General features: G+C 34.4%; 1 protein-coding gene across 3 annotated transcripts; it reads left to right on the top strand.

Moving 5' to 3' along the window:
• Nucleotides 1-4513: 4513 nt before the first annotated feature.
• On the top strand, nucleotides 4514-17490 carry LOC140880728 (probable protein phosphatase 2C 60). Of its 3 annotated transcripts, none has more exons than XM_073285416.1 (11): nucleotides 4514-4635; nucleotides 5629-5751; nucleotides 6543-6606; nucleotides 7279-7387; nucleotides 9546-9690; nucleotides 14872-14988; nucleotides 15116-15239; nucleotides 15319-15395; nucleotides 15643-15695; nucleotides 16703-16757; nucleotides 16840-17488. In XM_073285416.1, exons 2-11 carry the CDS (start codon nucleotides 5635-5637, stop codon nucleotides 17038-17040), a joined length of 1062 nt encoding a protein of 353 aa, XP_073141517.1. In that variant the 5' UTR covers nucleotides 4514-4635; nucleotides 5629-5634; the 3' UTR covers nucleotides 17041-17488. The 3 variants fall into 3 exon arrangements, with proteins under 3 accessions (XP_073141517.1, XP_073141518.1, XP_073141519.1); XM_073285417.1 differs by lacking the exon at nucleotides 4514-4635 and adding an exon at nucleotides 4640-4756 and having other exon boundaries at nucleotides 16840-17489; XM_073285418.1 differs by lacking the exon at nucleotides 4514-4635 and adding an exon at nucleotides 4895-5535 and having other exon boundaries at nucleotides 16840-17490.
• Nucleotides 17491-20620: the final 3130 nt, after the last annotated feature.

Below are 20620 nucleotides of genomic sequence, written 5' to 3'. Positions count from 1 at the left end.
AGGAACAAGACCGAACAGATTGCATTTCATTTGTGGATCCTGGCCACTTACCTACATGCCCACTTGACAGCGATGGCAGCCACTTGTCACAACATATCGCTAACCAGTTGGAAGCGGTTTGTAGAGACAGCGTATGCCTCATCCCATACAACACTGGGTATGATTTTAGTTCTTTATAAATATATAATGGATACTAGTCAATTATTTTATGTTGTTTCTAAACTTGCAACTTATTCTTTCAACTTCACATTGTTTTAGGTACCATTGGATCTTGACCATCGTCAATGTAGCTGAAAATATGATATATTTGTTGGACTCTACTACAAACAGATGCCGAGACGATGCATGGAAAAAGATAGTGATGAAGTATGTAGTATATTATATATGCAGTCACTTATACAAATGAAAAAAAAATAACTTGTTACTTTTTAAATGTAGTGGGGTCAAGCTGTACAATGCATCGAGGGGTATTCCTAAATGGCCAAGTTTTAAACAACTGACGGTATGTGGTGTGATTACGTATGAATGACATTAATTGATAGGGAAATATTATTTGGATTGTGATTGATGCAATTGAGTTTCAATATTATTATAGGGAAATCTGAAACAAAGTGGTGGCGTTGAATGTGGATATTATGTGATGAGGTATATGAAGGAAATAGTTGAATGTGAAGTTCTACGGGTGGAAACGATGGTGAGTTTCAAATTTTAATTTATGCTCTGATTTATTTAAAAAGGAATCACATGTTCTTCTGTTAGTGCTTCTGTTAGTGATGGTTTTTCAACACTAAAACTTCTGTTAGTGATGACTTTTATTACCATGGCAAAAGGAATCACATGTGCTTCTGTTAGTGATGGTTTTTCTCAACACTATAACTTCTGTTAGTGATGGTTTCAGCACTATAGCTTCTGAATCACATGTGCTAAAGGATCGAGCAGTAGTTTGCTGTGTCTCAAGCCCTCCCTTGCCTGGTTTCTTGAGCCTAGGATTCAATGCACTTGCATGCTTTTACTTGCTATGAGAATAAATTAGGATTGTGTGTGGGTTTTAGCTAGTTTCTCATGAACTGAAGAATTAACTGCTACATGGTTTCAATGTTTGAGAATCCTTGGCTATGACGAGGTTCTTATTTTTCATTTTTTAGTTTATATATTGTATGTAAGTTTTGCATTTGAAATTTTTTGCAATTTAAATTGTCAGTTGATTTTAATGTAATAGACTCATATACCATGTCCATTACTGAACTTCTTATGTTATCTTAATGGACACCCCCTGTTTGGTATTTGACAGCTAGAAACGCCTTGTTTATTGGTTTTTTTGATTGGGTTGAGATTTCACATAATGTAAGCACAGAGTACTTAGATATGCTGTTGGAGAGGATGTTATCAAAATGGAAAGCCAATTTTGTTGTTCAATGGACATATGAAGCTGTATAAATTCATTTTTTATACTTGGGATTGTTCATATAACTGAAGGGATGATATATGCGTGGTGGTTTGTGTACACTTTTGCTGCTTGTTTTGATATTGGAGTTTATGAGTACTTGTACACTTGCCATTGTTAATCTTGAGCATTTTAAATAACACAATCTGCTAAGAATCGATCTTGGCAGCAAATATATTTTAAATTGTCAGCATGCTAACACAATCTGCTATGAATTTGTTTATGTTTTGAAACCCATAACAATTAAGCTGATCATACATGTCAGCATGCATAGCAAATAGGTTGCTTATTCTTTTTTGGATTTCAGTTTGCAACTAGTTGCCTTGTTGGTTTACCGTCACATTCCTATCTTTTTTTGAATTTCAGTTTGCAGGATGCGTCAAGAATAAGACGTACAGTCAAGAACAATTTGATGAAGTTAGAAGTGAATGGAGTGAATTTGTCTACTCACATGTAGGTGGTTGAATATGTTATTTCAAATTGGGATAATACTTTGTTTTGAGCAAATACATGTGGATGTGTACATGTTTAGGTGGTTCAATATGTCATTTGAAATGGGATAATACTTCTTTTTGAGGAAATACGTGTGGATGTGTACACGTATAGTTTTGATAAAATATGTGTGGATATGTGCATATAATTTCGGGTTATTTCGTTGGATAGAGTACTTGTTGATTTATGTATGTGTCATTTTGGGATGAATTTATTAATTATTAGTGTATTTTTAAGTTGAATCTGTGTATTTATGGCATTATTGTATCTAAATATTAATTTATAAAATGTGTTCTATTGCTTCGGCAATTTTAGAATAAACGAAGTAAATAATTATCTACTACTTCGTATTTTAATAAAAATACTGAGGTAAAACATATTCTATTACTTCAGCAATTTCATTAATAGACGAAGTATAAGAAAGCATTTTACTACGGTAATATATGAAATTAACGAAGTAAAAGATATTATATCACTTCGTCTGATAACAAAATTGATGAAGTAAAAGCTTCAGTAATTCATTAATAAGTGACGTAAAAGATTGACTTTTACTTCGGTAATAAATGAAATTATAGAAGTAAAATATAATATTTAACTTCGTATAAAAACCGAAGTATAATAATAGTTTTTACTTCATTAAAATCATTAAATACCGAAGTATAAGAATAGTTTTTACTTCATTAAACTCATTAACTACCGAAGTATAATCATAGCTTTTACTTCATTAAACTCATTAAATACCGAAGTATAAGAATATTTTTGACTTCGTCAATTATGAAATGAGCGAAGTAAAATATATGTTTTTACTTCGGCATTGGTCCTATTTTGCCTCCAAAAAATTACCTAAGACTTCGGTAATTTCTCATATAAGACTTCGGCAATTCAACGAAGTAAAAACATACCCTATTACTTCACGTTACACTACTTCGGTAAATAAAGGTCCTACGACTTCGGTTATTAACCGAAGTCTTAAGCCATTTTTCTACTAGTGATTATGGAATCGTTCCATACAAAAATTTTAAACTTTCGCTGCACCGAGTATCAATCCTAATTGATCTGATCGCCGCGTTCTCCAACAAAAGATTCATTAAGGACCCTATTCCTGAGAAAATACCATTAGTGTCCACTTTTGGAGAAAATGAAATCTCAACCAGAAGGGCATGGGGTATTTGGGTTTGTCTCACCGAGATGGACAAGGTCAAGTTTTCGTTCAAATTTTATAAAAATTCTGTGAACGGATCATTCCTATTAAACACAATGACAGAAAAAACTACGGCTTTTGCGGAAGAACTCTTCGAAAAGAAGAGAAACTTTTTATGGAACAACAAGCTGCCGGAGAGTAAAGAAACTCGCCGAAAATTTTATAACATGGCTAATATCGGAAGATGGTCAGAGAATATCTTCCCAGAGTGTCCCAACCAGAAGGAGCCGACATTCGGAAAAAACTTCAGACCACGAACAGATCGAAAAGATTTTTTCGAGACAAGCAAAGGTGGACAAGGACCACCAAAGATGCGTTTTCACAGGGGCCTACTTCAAAAGCAAAAGATGCCCCGACAACAATAAAGCAGACATGTGAGGAGAATAAAGCGAAAAGAAAGTGGCAGACATGTGATTCCTCCACTAGTAAAAGATGCCATCAATAATGGTATAAAAAATACAAGACAGCTGCCTCCTCCACTAGTAAAAGATGATATCAATAATGACATAAAGAAATAGAAGATAGCTGTAAGATTCCCTGAAGTTTCTCGGTGAAACGAGTGGAATCTCAGCTATAAATACAAGCGTTCAAGAAAGCTGAAAATATCGATTATTCCCTTCAGTTTTCTTACAAATAAATTGTTGTAATATTTCTCTCTCTATTGTATTAAGTTTTCTTTATATATTACAAGAACAAGGCTACTATGAGTAGATAAACAAGTTGTCTTCTCCTCTTCAAAGGAGTTGATTTATGTAATAATATCATGTCTGAATAATTTTTTTAAAGCCTCTTGTTTTTTCATGCTCATATTTTATAATTAAATTTATATACCATAAGCCTTAAGGTAGAAAACGAATTAAGGCTGTGCTGGGTATCGTTGAAGGAGCTTGTGCAGAAACCATCTGTTGCGACTGCGTGGTTGGAGTGTGAGGAGCACTTCGTAAAACTCGGCAGGTATGAACCGACGATATTTTGGTCAAAGAGGTATTTAAATTTATTTCATCTCACGAAAGCATGTTGGACACTAATTCGGAGTATATCGGCTGGAAACCTTGCTTAACTGATAGTCTTGCATGGCCGGGACTGGTTCGATAGGTTAACAATGCCGCGTACAAAAGATTAGTTGCTAAATAATATTTAATTCAAAAATGGAAACCACTAGGAAGTTGAAATAAAGAAAATTGTGGTTAGGGAGTTAAGATAAAGTTTGAAGGGTTGGTACGGATTTTTAAATCATTTACCCTTTTTATAAACAAATTTTATAATTATCATATTTCTTAACAAAATTGATTAGTCCGTTGACTACTCTGACCAAATGATAATTTGATTGCATATATTGTCCTAATTTATAAACAAATAGTTGGATTTATTTAAAATTTAGATATAGAAATTAGTTTGTAAAATTTCTATAATTTATCGCATATTACGTGTACACACACAGATTTCGGTTTCATTCTTTCACACATCTTTCGAACGATTCGGTGTATCTGGAAACTCGGTACGCATTCCTTTCTGAATCTTGAAATGCGAGACTGATTTTCTTAAAGAAAAATATTTAAACAATTATTCCTGTTTGATTCCTATAAGCTCCTCTCTATTACGTGATCGGATTACTGCATGTATGTTTCTATCAGTGATGTTTTTCTTGATTCATTTGCTTAAATTGTTTCAGTTCTTGTGGAGCAGTTATTGCGATTCATTTCATTTGGTGGTGCAATATTTTTGTAAAAAAATTGTTAACTGTCGTTTTTCTCAGCAGCGAATTCTCGATTACGTAAATTCAAGCGCGACCTTGGGAGATGTTTTTTATTTATTTATTTATTTATGTCATTGAAGTTTTTAGCTATTTGTGATTCTGAAATGATTATTATTGTTTTTCTTAGAATGCGCTTATCGATGCTTGAACCCGCTTAAATAGCCCCAATTCTAAATAGGACCATTTCCAACTATTTTGAAGGTGCTTTCTTTCTATATCTGCCTGTTGGATGATATAGTACTTTTTAAACTAAATTTAATATGATTGAAATCAGTTAGCTGAGAGGTCGGTTTGATCTCAGGGAGAGTTGCTTGTTAGGTATTTAAACCCATAAAATTGATCAAACTTTTTCGTGTGAAGAAATGATATTATTTAGAGCTGAGAATTTTTACCCTAGAACCACAACTCTAGCCACCCTTCAAGCCCCTTGGGATTTGCCCTTATTATGGTGACATCCAGCAAGTCCAATCCTTTTTTTTTTTCTCATTCTTTTCCCTGAGTTTTGGACAATACCAAAATCAAAATTTTCTAAGTTGCACTGATGGTGGATTGATGGAAATTATGCATCCTGTGCTCCCATTCTAATTGAGTCAAGTACGAGGATACAAGTATCACCATGTTTGGACAGATAAGCTCGTGCATGTGTGTTCTAACAATCTGTATTCTGATCTCTAGTGCATGAAATGTGTGAAATTTGTTTTCTCAATAATGTAATCATGTTATTTGTTTTTTCAGCTTAACATGGGTGCATATCTAAGCACGCCTAAAACTGAAAAGGTTTCAGAGAACGGTGAGAATCAAAGGCTTATATATGGCATGGCATCCATGCAGGGTTGGCGATCAACAATGGAAGACGCTGTAAATATTAGAGTTTTTTTTACCATCTAGGCTCCATTTCATGTTCATTTCATCATGAACAATTTCATGTTTAGAATTGACTTACTTTTTGTGCCAGATGGGCACCCTATTTTTTATGGACCGCGTATATTTTGCATCTGATTAAGTTAAAACACATTTTCTGCCTTCATTCTAATAGTCGGAAGTTTTTTCTGCGTATGATTAGCGTTTACATACCTTTCTAGTTATTGCTCTTGCCATTCATTACCTGATAGATGCTGGTAGTGGTTTTATGCTCATTTGCATTGATACTGTCCTCAGTACAATACCGTTTTCTTTATGACCGTTTCGAAAAAAATACCTGATCGTGTAGCATAGATTCTGTGATGAAGTTTGACCGTTCTATATTTTCACATATCCACTAATATCTAAAAATCTTTTATCATTGAGGAAATAAACAAGTTAAAACATTGCCTGAAGTTCTAAACTTATCATTAACAACATTCACGGTTTCGTGATAACTCAAGAAGTGATAACAAATGTGTGGATTGGAAAAGATGGAACTGAAGAGAAAATTTGATTGGACCAACTTACACTTTTCGTCTGCCCCGTGGATGACCTTGTTGTTTTTTCTGTCTCTTTCTAATGAATGGATGATGCGTTAGTATTGCATAGATTGAACATGAAAGAAATACAAGTAGGATGATCTTAGATGATTATAATTTTGAAGATTCACGGAAATCCTTGCATTGTTAAGTACTTATTTTTCATAACACAGCTGGACACTTCTCCTGACATGAGGTATTCTACAGCATGCTGCTTACACTAATTTGGACAGTTCCACCTCTTTCTTTGGAGTTTATGATGGTCATGGAGGTAATACACTTATCTAGTGACTTCTCAATCTTAATGAGTTGTTTTCTTCTCTCTTTATAGTCAGCTTTACATGTATTTTAAACTAGCGATGATATTGAACATATGATCAGCTTGCATTCAAGAAAAAGTAACGGTTGGCTTATCAGTATCCAGATACTATTGTTTCACAGTTTTGGTTCTTTTGTGTACTTGATAAGGGGATGATTCTACTTCTAAATTTGAGAGAAGCCATAATAGGAGTGACTGAGATACGCTACTTCAAGAAATTTTTGTTATGATGCTAGACTAGCAAGTTGGCTGAGAACTTTCATGTTTCAATGCATGTGATGAGAGATTGGCAATCTCTTGGGAATAAAGATGGTGTATATGATCTATGCATTAGTGTTCAAATGTATGCCAAGATAAAAATTGTAATGCTCTTCAAGCTACTGCATCTGTATGTATAAAAGTAATCAGTGGAATACTATTATTATTATTATTATCAATTCAGTGGATTGTAATTCCAGAATGTTTGGGCCGTTGGCATTCAATGGAATATGAACATCTTGTTGGGCCATTTGAAGAATGAAATACATACTGGATGCTTAGGCGAATGCTGTAGCAGTATTGCTGTTAATCATATAAGGCATCTGTTACCATGCTTTTATTTGCTCAGTTAATTCCCCTCTGTAGGCAAAGAAGTTGCAAAATTTTGTGCCAAGTTTCTCCATCAAGAGGTGCTGGAACATGAAGCTTACAGAGCCGGTGATCTGGGAACTTCTGTTCGACAAGCTTTTCTCAGGTTTTATGTTACATTGTTTAGATAATTTTATTTTACATGTTAAATGCCAACATAGACCCCTAATGGATGACATAAAACAAATACAGTGTAATGAGTTATAATAGTTATGCCTCAAGTTCCTCCACATGGTTTATTTTTATATTTATTTATACAAAAAATATATGAAATTTTTGAGGGATGGTGTTAATTTGCTTGGGATGAATGAAGGGCATTACTAAAATTAGTTGAGAATGGTATTAAATTTTTTTATATCCGTTGTGTTTATAGAATTTAAATTGGTGAAGAGAATAACAATGACTTCAGATAGTTTCAGCGCTGCATGGATACTAGTACTAGTTTTGTGTAACTATATTTGATGATTTAATATTTTCTCAATATATTTAACTTGGAATTGACATCCTACATTTATTAATTGTATTCATGTGTGCGACAGTTATCTAAGTCGGACAAAGATAAAATTAAATAAAAATTTTTGTGCCTACACCTTGATGAAATTAGAACCCCCTCATAGTATAATGAGGTTCATATGCATGTTAAAATTTGCTTGGATGCTGAGTCCTTGTAATTATTTCATTATTAGTCAATATAAATATACTATAGCTCAAAAGTAAAAAATACCCTAGAGGCTTAAGTTGATTAACATATTTTGAAAACAATAGTGAGAATCCGAGCTCATGTAGTGAATGAAAATGAATTTTGTACTGCGAACTTAGGCTGCATTTGATGTTAGTGAAGAAGGAATGTTCTAAAAAGCACTGGACGGTGGGTGGTGCCTAAGCGGGGCCGCCTAGACAGCGCGCGCCTAGGCGATTTTTTAAAAAAATATATAAATATTTTATAATATGATTAATATCTAAAATGAGTCAAAATATGCATAAATATGTTCAACATTTTCATACATATTTTTTCAATCATGCTTATTAATGTACATAAATTTTTTATGTGATATATCTCAACCAAAATAGGCATAGCTTTGTTCAACTATTTTTTTATAAAAAAATTATCAATTTTTTTTTAAAAAAATCGAACCACCTAGGCTGTTTGTTACCCGCCTAGGTGCGTCTAGATCGCCTAGGCGGCCGATTTTTCTAGCACCGCCCGGAGCCACCGATTTTTTAAAAATCGGGCCTGCTAGGCGGCGATTTTTAGAACAGGGGTTTTCAAAATTCTTAAAATTATTTTTTTCAAATAATCCTGTAAATTTTTGTTTTCTGTATTATTTTAGTTCAAGAATGTTTTTGTTGATAACAAATAAAAGTTTAGTTCGAGAAGTTTGAACCGCATTAGTTGGGCTTCAGCTACTTTCAACTTAGAAGTTTAGAAAGAGAGGGTTTAGTATTTCGAAATAAAAATTGCAATGATTAAATATGAATTTTGAAAGTTGAAGTACTTTATGATAAAGCAGTGATGTGTAATGTTAAATAAAAAAAAAGGTTAGTACAATGATTACTTGGAAAATTTGGGTGTAGAAAATACAACTATGTATTTGTGTTTTTTTTGAAATGAGAAATCATGCACTGATTTGAAGTTATAAGAAAGATAAGATTGAAATAACAAGTAAGCCATCTTATTAAATTTTCTGAAAATTCTTGATTTTTCCATGCGTTGTTGAATTTTACCATTTTTAAGTGGTGGCTGGGACAATAGAATTTATGTTGTGCTAATCAATACTTTTTCATGTAGAATAATGTTAATTTTTTAAAACGGACATATTCAATGTATTTCGTTCGACTTTCATGATTAGTTTATTTTGAAATCTTTGTTCATTATTTTAAGAATTTCTCCTGATTAGACTAATTTTGTATCCATAATACTTGCATGTTAACTAAGAAATAAAGAAGTGAAACACCATGTTAATATAAATGAGTTTGATGTCAGTACCACCTCTTTTCATTAGACCACGTAACTTACAGATACACTGTTTCAGGTGGTAAACACTAAGCCAATGTTATCTTTTGACACCGCAAAATACCCCGTATGATCGACTTTCATAATTTTTTTATCTTAATTAACACTTTCAAATAATTTATTTCAGAAATTATTTTCAAAATCTTTGAGCTGAAATTGATAGAATCCTTATCACATGTAATCATAATAGTTATTTTCAACATACCTGTAGCTGTGATCTTTGTAATTTACATTATTTCTCTTGATGCAGAATGGATGAAATGATGTGTGAAAAGGCAGGACAGAAGGAGTTAGCATTATTAAGAGGAAAAATGGACAGACCTACAGATAACCTAGTAGCCTCAATTGAGCGTGATGGTGTTACTGGTGAAGATGGCGACTGGCCTTACGAGGAGGTGAGCTTAGTTTTTTATTTATCATAAAACTTTGTAAAATGGTGCTTTCCTGTAGATACCATGTGTCCGTGTTTAAGTGTGAATAACTCATCACTGACATACAAGGTGTGAGAAGTTCTGGTAAGAAGCAAAATGAAGCAGGATTTAAGCTGTATTAATATGAAAATTTTCAACTGGAGTTGTATCTGCAAGATCATGGGGTGAATTTTTTATGGACACACTTAGATGGAATACCAAATGTTAGGATTAGATATACTTAGGGGTGAGCAAGATTTCGGTTAAACCGAATCAACCGACCGAACCGAGCCAATTCGGAAATTCGGTTTTAACATTCAAAAAATCGATAATATCGGTTAATTCGGTTCGGTTACGATTTTCAGAATTTCATAATGGGTTAACCAAATTAACCGATATATTAAATACTATTAGGCCCTGTTTGGTAGGGCTGATTAGGTTAGGATTATGACTTAGTCCGTGGTTTGTCTGGTTTTTAAGATTTGGTAGGATAACTTGGGGCCCGGTATTAAACTACTGTTCAAGCATGAAAACGTAGGAAAAGAAATCCTTGGTGAGAGAAGGTATTGTGGTGAGAGAAGGTATTGTGAATCTTGATATCTACAGTACTAGAGATTACAAGATCCATTGACCCTTTTACCCCTAAACAAAATCTCTTTTACATTGTCTCCATCTTGTTTCCATCGAGCAGCATCAACTTGAGATCTAGTTTCTTCAACAGAGAACTCGTCGCAAATCTGCCGGAATTCGGGACTTATTCAGAGCTTTAGTTAAGTGTCTCGCTTACCTTGGGAAACAATTCCAAAATCCAGGCTCACCGATTGTCGGCCGTATCTGGCATAGCTGCTCCATCATTCACGAAAAGGCAATGGAAACGAAGAAAACCCACAAATTTCCACAGACAATTAACTAAATCTGCAGAAGTGGGTGTATAGTGCGACATAGTGAAATCAAGGCATGTTGCTGTTTGAAGGTGGAGAAAACCTGAAGAAATCAAGCTGTGAATGGGGAAGAAGCAAGCGTATTGTGCGTGTTTTCTTGGGGTTGCGAGAATATTGGAGTGACAGTATTAGAAGATTGGGTATGGTTGTATGGTTAATTTTTTTCCAAGTTCAGTAATCGTGAAGAAGATTGGGCAAACCCAGCTTTTGAAAAGCTTACCATCGTGACGTTAGGGAAGAAGTCATGGTTCTAAATGTCGCTAGGCGCTAGTCGGGCGCCCGACCAGCGCCTAGGTCGCCTAGGCGAAGACTAGGCGCCGCTAGGCGGATTCCCCGGTATGAACAAAAATAATCATAAATCCCTTCAAAAAAATTTTCTAGCTCAAATTTTTATTACAGATTAATATATATCATTATCTTTCATGTTAGGGTATACTTGAGTTTGCTTATTGGACTTTAGTTTAAGACCTTTAAAAATTGGCTTTCATTTTTTATTGCGCTTTTAATTTTTTTAAGGTAATTGAAAGCCCAAAAACAAAACTTAAAAAACAAAACCTAAATAAAACGTCTTCATTCTTCAGCCGCCTCTGTATCTTCTTCTTTCTTCTGCAGCTTTCTTCGCCTTTCTTCTTCTTCCACAGAATTCTGCCGCCTACATCTTCTTCTGTAGCGCCTACGCCGCACAACCCGATTAAGCGGCGCCTAGGGCCGCTTACTGCCGCTTAAGCGGCCAGGACGCCTAGGGCGACCGATTACCACTTTTCCGGTGCGGCCGGCGGCCGCCTAGCGCATAGGCGGTCGCCTAGGCCGAGTTTTCGAACACTGGAAGAAGTGTATGTCGAAAGAGGAGAAGAAGTGGGATACTAGGTTATTATAAAATCTCACGTGCCTTGGATGTGCACAGTATAAGGGGCAATTTTGGTAAAAGCTGGTTAGTCCAACTTTTAATCCTACACACAAAAAACCAGTCAAACAAATTAATGTTTTTAAAATTTATTTCATAATTATTTTGAAAAAAATATACTTATCCCACAATTTATCTTTACACTAATAATTTCATCACACGTACCAAGCGTAGCCTTATTTTATAATTTTTAATATTTATAATTTTGTACATATTTTAATTTTAAGTTTTAAAATCTTGAGCCCTAATTCTATTTCTAAAAGGCATTCCATCAGCCAACGACCCAACCCAATACGTAAAAACTTTCATTCAGTCGATCTATCCCATCTCCACTCTCGACTTCATCCGCCAACGACCCTTCTCTCATCGCCGATCAAGATGCCGGCAACCCATCTCTCATTGCCGGCAGCTGACAAACCCATCTCTCAATTCATCTTTCTTGTAAGGTTTGATTAATATTTCTCATTGCCCATCGTGATTTCTCACAATTTGTTGACCACTAATTTCTTTTAATTTTCATTCACACCTGTCACCTGCCATTTTCTTTGCTGCATTTCTAACATCGTAGAACTCCATGAAAATTTAGTTCCTCTTCCGTGGTGTGTCTCTCAATTCCTTGATGGGGCTTCACAAGCAAAATCACATATATAATTAAATTCAAACTAGCAAGTTTTTTTTTTTTAAAAAATCGATTTTCATCTGTTATCATAATTAAATTGGTCGGTTCGGTTATGCCTAAATATTTCGGTTCGATTCGGTTATTGTGAATTCGGTTCGGTCGGTAACCGAACCGACCGAATGCTCACCCCTAGATATACTTTTTTTGGACCTCGACTGGTTGCTATTCCAGTTACGAGTTCAGTTGTGGTTGACAACTGGACTATTGTCTTTCTCGTGTGTCGATGGTAATTGACCAACAAATGAATGTGCGGAAAGAAACCTATTAACAGATTAAACAATTATCAAATGTCTTAGACCAACAAAAATAAAATGCTTGACTGAAATGTAGAGAATACGGAAATTGTTCATGGATGTTCGGACTGAAAGCTCCTAAGCCACTCACTCCTTCTTGACTTTTACGTGTCGGATACAGCAAAATCCGTGTTGTTGACTTTTTTTATGTTTGACCAATTGGATACGTTTTGGACACGACAAGGACACGTTTCCGGATACGTTTTTGGCAAAATTGCAAATTATTAAAAGTTTTAGGGGTTAAATTGAAAATAATTAAATTTCTGAGGACTAATTAATAAAAAATTAAAATTAATTGGGCTTAAAAGCCCTAAATTAAATAATTAATAGTCAGTTTTTGTTCTTTCCTGCTCGGCTTCTCGCATCGTCGATCATCACAATTCACAACACCACTCTTTGAAGTTCGTTGTCCCACCAGCCGCCGCCGCCTGCCGGCATCTGGAAAGATTATTAAAATATGGTTATCTATCTCTTCAATTTTATTTTTAATACTAAATTTATATATAATATTTATATATATTTTAATAATTGCCGTATTCTAGCCGTATCGTGTCTTATATTTTCAAAATTTGTCATATCGCCGTGTCCGTGTCGTATCCGATACGATACCCGTACCCGTATCCGTGCAACACAACTGATCTAAGATAGTGAGTTTACAACTCGATAAACTAACACAATATGATCTTATGCTTGATCAAATATAACTTGAGGCGTATGCTTGATTTGCTTCAATGGTTCTTTGAAGCTTTAAGTTTGACTGATTGAATACGAGAGTGCGCTTCTATCGTTTTATCTTGTATGTATTATCTCTCTCTCAACTGAGCTTCTTCTGCTATTTAGGGCATGATTGGTATGCTTTAATGGAATAGAGTTGGAATGAAATAAGAATAGGAATGAAATGATATGTTTATTCCATTCAAATGATTGGTACCGGAAAAATAAAATCGGAATGGAATCGGATTATTTTTAATTATGAAATAATGTTTCATTAAAATCCAAAATAGTAGCTATTCAAAAATATTTATTATAGGTTAAAAAAATATTTATTATAATTATTATTTAAAAACAATAAAAAAAATTATAACTATTTATAGCCTATTAATGATTATAAAATTATATTTATAGTAAAAAACTAGTATAACTATTAATCTTAATTTAGTAATTATTATTATTATTAGTATTTTATTTATTAAAAAATAATTATTTTTTAATAAAATATTATGATAGTTATATATTTTATAATATACATTATTATTAAGTGATTGTTTTATTTATTTAGTTATTAATATTATTATCATTATTCATTAATAATTCTATATTTATAAATGGTAGTAAATTAATTTGATAATATTAATATTATTATGATTATTATTTTAGGTATTTTATTAAACTAAATAAGGGAATGATTTTATAAATAGAGAAAAATTAGGAGTGAGAATGACCATTCCTATCCAAAATAGATGGAATGACTATTCCCATGAATATGGGAATAGCCATTCCAATGGGAATGGACATTCCCATTCCAAATCCAAACCAAGTATGGTTGTAGGGAATGAGATGAGAATGCTCATTCCATTCCTACCTCATTCCCTCCTACCAATCATGCCCTTATAGCTTTGGATTGCAACGGTCATGATCTTCAAAATAGCCGTTCAAATATATAGCCGTTGCTTTGTCTTTTAGCTCCTGGCACATGCGTTCGTGATCCATTGTACGGGATGCTTCCATATATTTCAGCTGAGCTTCAATCAATCTTCTCTAACTTGTTCAGTCTCGCCCTGCTCGACTGAATAGCTCGACTAGTTTCATCCAGTTTTGCTCGTGGACTAGTTAGCTCGTTGTAGTTGACTCGTCCAACTGAGTAGCTATTGTTCCGTCATGGACAAGTTCAGTCGCCTGAACGATAATAGCATTCCTGTAGAGGTAATCTTACAGAATATTGCGCGGTAGAACTGCTAATTGTTGGTGTTGGAATGCATATTCCTGGCCCTCCATTTTCTTGTCAACCAGTACCATTGCCCATCTGAGATACATTTAAGTGTGTAATAATTGTCCTTGTTCGCGATTACCGTATTTGCATTGAGGTGTGGATCTGACATCAGTGAAGCTTGTCCAGTTTTCTGTTGACAAAATTTGATCTGATAGCATTAGTTTACGTATGATATCCATAGTAGTAGTAAGTTATTGTTTAAGTCAGCACGTTCCGTTTCAGAGATTGATACTTTATTTCTTCTTATGAACCTAAACTGGGCAGGTTACAGGTTTTTTTGTATGTTTGGATGTTTTTGTTAAGTAAATCTTTTATTTCATTCATTGTTTTCTAATACCTTCTGAATATGGGGAATTCAGTTTGATAACAAGGGACCAACTTCTGGGAGCACTGCTTGTGTTGCCATCATTCGAAATAATCAACTTATCGTTGCTAATGCCGGTGACTCTCGTTGTGTCTTGTCACGAAAAGGACAGGTGAATTTGTTTTTGCCTTTATAAGAATACTTGAATTGTCTGTCTCAACTCTTAGGGTGTTATGGTAACTAACCCATCCCATCCTTGGCAAATGCACCGGTTGATAATATATAATACTTGGGTGCAGGCATGTGATTTATCGAAGGATCACAAGCCAGATCTTCATGCTGAGAAGAAAAGGATATTGGAAGCTGGTGGATATGTCCAATATGGACGGGTCAATGGGAGCCTTAACTTGTCAAGGGCAATAGGTAAGTTGATATGATTGAGCCTGTTATTTGAAGTGTTGCATCAAATTTTTTTCACGGTGAATTGCATAATGTCTTTCAGGTGACATGGAAATGAAGCAAAACAAATTATTGCCTGCTGAGGAGCAAACTGTGACTGCTAACCCTGATATAATCACCGTATGTAGAATCTTTACTTTGTGCATGAAGTCACTATCTAATTTGATTTGACTGTCTTTTTCCAACACTCGTTGATAACAGAGTTTAACTAGAGTGAGTCATTTTCTCAATTGGTGCTCTATTATTTCAGCATTATCGGCAAAAGCAATCAGAGTAGGACCATATCATAATTTGTGTGCATTGGATCTTAATTTGATTCTGTAATCTATTTATGGGTTCAGATTTTCTTATTGTTATCCTAAACTAGGTTGAGCTTTCTGAAGATGATGATTTCCTCATAATAGCCTGTGATGGGATATGGTAAGTTTGTTGTCGATCTTCATGCATACACACGATAATTTTATGTTTTATATCTATATTGTGCCAAATTGTTGTTGCACTGGTTTGCATAGGTGTTTCAGAAATATGCTATTAGAGTTCCTTTCATTTAATAGAAATGATAAAATATTAAGCGTGTAGAATATTTATTTTTTCTTGTTATTTTACAAGAGGCATATTCAGGTCTTTACGTGTCTATATTAGTAAGAACACTTGCCTGTTTGGTTTGGAGAATTGATTGCAATTTTTAGCTTAGAATATAAGTCTCGTCCAGCAACCAAAAAAAAAAAGGAAAAAGGGAAAGAAGAAATTATATGTGGGCCTAATAAAACGACAAGAGAACTCATATGCCTTGCCTTTCCTTTACCAAAGGGTACTTGGACCTGATAGATAACAGGGTAATAACCATGTGTTCTAATAGTTGAATTTAAAGAGTCAGCTAAAATCCTGCACTATCTGCTGTTGTTGCTAGGTATATTTCGCAGTTTTCTTTTCTTTTTTTAAATGAGATGCACAAAATATGAGAACAGATCAGATGTTCTATAATTTAACTTCTCGTTGGTCGGTTGAGTGTGCTTATCTTATCTTATCTTTGGGAGCAGTAAGATTCATCAACTACTGGAACCAGGCACGATTGGTGATTGTTAACCATGCACAAATTCTTATATTAGTGAGGAGATTTTCGTTCGCATTTTCTCTCTTTTCTTTACACCGATGATAGAAGAGAAACAAATTCACAATTCAAATTATTATATTATAAAAAAGGTAATATGATATCTTACATTCTGTAGACTTGGCTGCTATTGTATCAAATGTCATTATTTTTATGGCTTATCAACTCTTCATTTCTTTGAATTTGAATGCACAAATTTATGCTTCCGGAACATGGCAGAATTTTTTTTGTTTATTTTTATTTCTCTCTCTCTTTGACACTCAGTCATATTCAACTTGTTCATTGCCTTTTGATTTTTTTTTTTGCCATTTTATAGGGATTGTATGTCTAGTAAAGAGGCTGTAGAATTTGTCCGAGAGCAGCTAACAACTGTAAGTTTTTGGTTGTTGCGTCATTGAACTTGGAACACACATTTCATGTAGGACGCATTAAGAGTTGTCGAAAATCATGCAGGAAAAGAAGCTCTCTGTGGTTTGTGAAAGAGTGCTTGATAGGTGTTTGGCCCCATCATCTGGGGGTGAAGGTTGTGATAACATGACAATGATTCTAGTACAATTCAAAAAACCTTTTCAGACAGGCACATCCTCTGAAAGGCAGATGGGTTCAGACGAACAGCAAATACAACCCAAAGATGATAATTCAGTGGTTCCTTGAATCTTACCTTGTAAGACATTTTTAGATTCCAGTTTTAGTAGTTTGTTCTTTGAACTAGTTGTTATATTGACATGTTTTTGTAAAGTACGTACACATCTTTCTTAAAAATATACTTGGTCCATCTTTGTTGGGTGGTCTAACATCGAAACAATTTGTAATTGTTTAATTTCAATATCCTATCATATATTCTTTGTTAGTGGACTAGTTTTGCTGCTTGGCTAGCTACTGTTACACAGCAGGGCCTACGGGCAGCATTTAGTTCCTAGCGCTGACTTGACTTCTTGACATTTACTACGAACCGGCGGCCGTGATTTCTTGCACCAAGGATGGCACAAGAGTTGATGCTTGGAACGGTGTTGTGCCGTTTCTGGAAAATAAGATTTGTGTTTTGTAGAAATTGTGTTATTTTCTACATAGAACATGTCGCCATTGGCTGGAGATGACTTAGAAAGGTTTGTACAATTGTGATGGCCTAAAGGTGTCTGCAACACAAAGGTGCACTGTAGCGTTGCAGGATGTAGCTTTGATAACCAAAGCTGCATATTATTATGTTATTAAAAAAAATTTAATCGTCACGGAATGCGCATACACGCATCCCACGAACAATTTTAGCCTTAAAAAAAAGATCCAGCAATTTGAAATTGAATTGGTCTATGTGCAAGGAATTGAAATGCATGCAACTGATAAGGTAACAAATAATTTAAAATTAATGTAAATTTTTTTTTTTTGAATATCAAAATTTCTTTCCTTAACAATTTCCGAAACAAGATTTCTATTTTCTTACCTATATGGATGATCAATTCAATTGTTCATTCAACAAATTTTTGGGTTATCCAAATACAGAAGGAAATAGTTTTTAAAAGTCACAATCTCGTTCTCGTCTCACTCATCTTTCTTATAAATTTCACACATATTTTCAGTGGTTCGAATATTTTTCTCAACCCTTTGCTTTTCATGTTTCAGCCCGATTATTATGTTTCAATGGCGGGCTGTTTAATGATGCTACTCATTCCCACATTTTCTCGTCCACGCCACGCAACATTCCGTCAAACGAATCTCAGCATGTTTGTTTTGTAAAATCTTGATCCAATAGAGAGCCGATAATATCAATGTCAAGTTTAGGCTCTCAAATTTCACTACATTCGACTCAACCCGGGATATAAATTGTGGTGAATATCTATTGCTTTTAGTTCATTAACCACTATTGAAAAACTTGATTATTCCTTCCGTAGATTTAATAGGGTATATCAATCAACTAAGATCACAAATCACAGTAGAAGAAATGCAAGATTCAAGGTGGTTTAGTTCAAGAGTTTGTCCTATGCCCCCGTGCGAGACTATATATATATATATATATATAGTATTTTATGGTGCCTAACTCTATATGTCCATTTCATGCTCACCATGTACAATAGATGAGTTGACTGGTACAATAGATAAGTTGACTTGTACATGGTGGGCATGAAGTGAACATATAGTGTTGGGCACCATATATATATAGAGTTCTTTTATGGTGCCCAACACTATATGCCCACTTCATGCCCACCATGTACAAGTCAACTTATCTATTGTACCAATCAACTCATCTATTGTACATGGTGGGCATGAAGTGGGCATATAGGGTTGGGCACCATAAAAGAACTCTATATATATATATATATATATATATATATATATATATATAAATTTTCAACTGTCCAACCAATGATGTCCAACTCGTTTCCGACCACTAAAACCCGGTACCGTGTTTTAGTTATGCGAAAAATAAAAAAAAACAACTAAAACCCGGTCGGGAACGAGGTGCGAAAATATTGTTGAGCAGCTGAAAAGTTCTCATATATATATATATATATATTGAATATAAAACATTCATAAATATTAATTCAAAATATCCAACAATACAATATCCATAAACCAAGTTGGGAAGCCACCAATAGTAAAATCTAAAGATGAAGATGATAAAAGAGCTTTTCGAGCAAGAAGATTAGCTACTCCAGTAGTCGAACGTCGCATCTGCAAGAGCGAGATGAAGTTTCTTGATTGAATAAGCTCGTGGATTTTTGTTGCAGCTGTACCACTCAAGCTGAGGTCCTCCACATGATTCTGGGCTGCTTTGATTGCTTGGGACGAATCCAAATAAACACAAACATTTGTCAAGCCAAGCCTTAAACAAAGTTTCATCCCTTCTCGAACCGCCAACATCTCTGCACCTTTCACCAAGCTCGGATTTCTAATGATGCACGCTTTCGCACCCTGGACAGAGCCCAAAGAATCTGTAATCACTGCACCAATACTATACCGATTTTCTTTTGTTAGCCAAAATGCTAAACGCGAATTGAACAGAAACAATATACTAAGAACAAGTAATAATTGTAGTACAATAAAATAGTATAATGAGTGCTTAGATACTGAACAGTAATAAACAACTGATTAAGCAGCAAGAAAATAGTAAAACAAATGATAAATAATAAAAAAAACTATAAAGCAAACCGAGGCCTGTAATAAGTACAGTTTCTTTAAAACAGATTCGTCTCCTCCACAAGATGCTCGAGGATCAACACGTACAGACGTCTGTTTCCCAGGATACAACGGAAAAACCATTAGCAAACTAAGCACAAATTCACTACTCCGACAAACTTAAATCGTACCTTTACTTTATCACCAAAACTTAACGGAGGCCAAATGAAAATCTAACAATATGAAAATGCAAGAGAATTCTTGAGTGAGATCTTGAATATTGTGTGTGTGGATTGAGAAAATGAGCACACTATTTATAAGCTTCAAAAAATACACCAAGAGTCATAAGATTAATTAACACAATTAATCTTTCAATTAACTCAAGAATGTGGAGAGCCAAAAGTTTCAAATTAATTCAAGAATGTGGAGAGCCAAATGACACTCTCACATTCATGATCCATAATTTTCATTCAAATATTTTTATTTAAATAAATTTTCAACATCTTTTCCATCAAAACCAGCATGTACATCAAGCCTTAGCTGGTTGTGGCTTGATACTCAGAGAATCACACAATAAACTGGATTTACGATATGCTTCCATCAGTCCCAACACCCAATTAACCTTGAATTCAAATATGTGTCCTATTGGTTCATGTGTATGCTTAAAAATCTCAAGCCAAACACCCCATAAAATCATTGCAAACAACTCCAGCTCCTCATTCATAATCTGTGAAAATATTGCTAAGACACAATCAAGAAAATATGCATAGCTAAGTTTTTTCAAACATTCCCAAAAATGTTTCCAAATTTTTTTTAACATAAGACAAAATATGAGGCAATGACTCATTGTAGCATGATGAATATTACAAAGAGAGCAAATACCAATGGTTGGAACTTGATGCTTTGCAAGATTAGCTGCTGTAGGAATGAAGACCCATGATGCCCTCCACAGAAATATGCTTACTTTATGTGGAATCCGAAGGTGCCAAAGAGTTTTCCACCAACAATTTTTAGGGAACTTGGACTGGAATGGATGAGTTGTTGCACTGTTAATCTCCAATATATAACCCGCCTTAACTGAATATCTACCATCCACACTGCTCGAAAGAAATCTTATGTCTCC

This window comes from Henckelia pumila, chromosome 2, assembly GCF_033568475.1.
Source record: "Henckelia pumila isolate YLH828 chromosome 2, ASM3356847v2, whole genome shotgun sequence".
NCBI classification, from domain to species: domain Eukaryota; kingdom Viridiplantae; phylum Streptophyta; class Magnoliopsida; order Lamiales; family Gesneriaceae; genus Henckelia; species Henckelia pumila.
Note: the sequence above shows the minus strand (reverse complement) of the source record. Positions and strands in the feature narration are given on the sequence as shown.

What these genes read in the sequence shown, in the direction of transcription:
- LOC140880728 (XM_073285418.1), top strand. Translation starts at nt 5,635, where the DNA reads ATGGGTGCATATCTAAGCACGCCTAAAACTGAAAAGGTTTCAGAGAAC. An exon ending in GATCAACAATGGAAGACGCT is followed by an intron (nt 5,752 to 6,542) that starts GTAAATATTAGA and finishes GGTATTCTACAG; the next exon opens with CATGCTGCTTACACTAATTT. An exon ending in TCTTGTCACGAAAAGGACAG is followed by an intron (nt 14,989 to 15,115) that starts GTGAATTTGTTT and finishes ACTTGGGTGCAG; the next exon opens with GCATGTGATTTATCGAAGGA.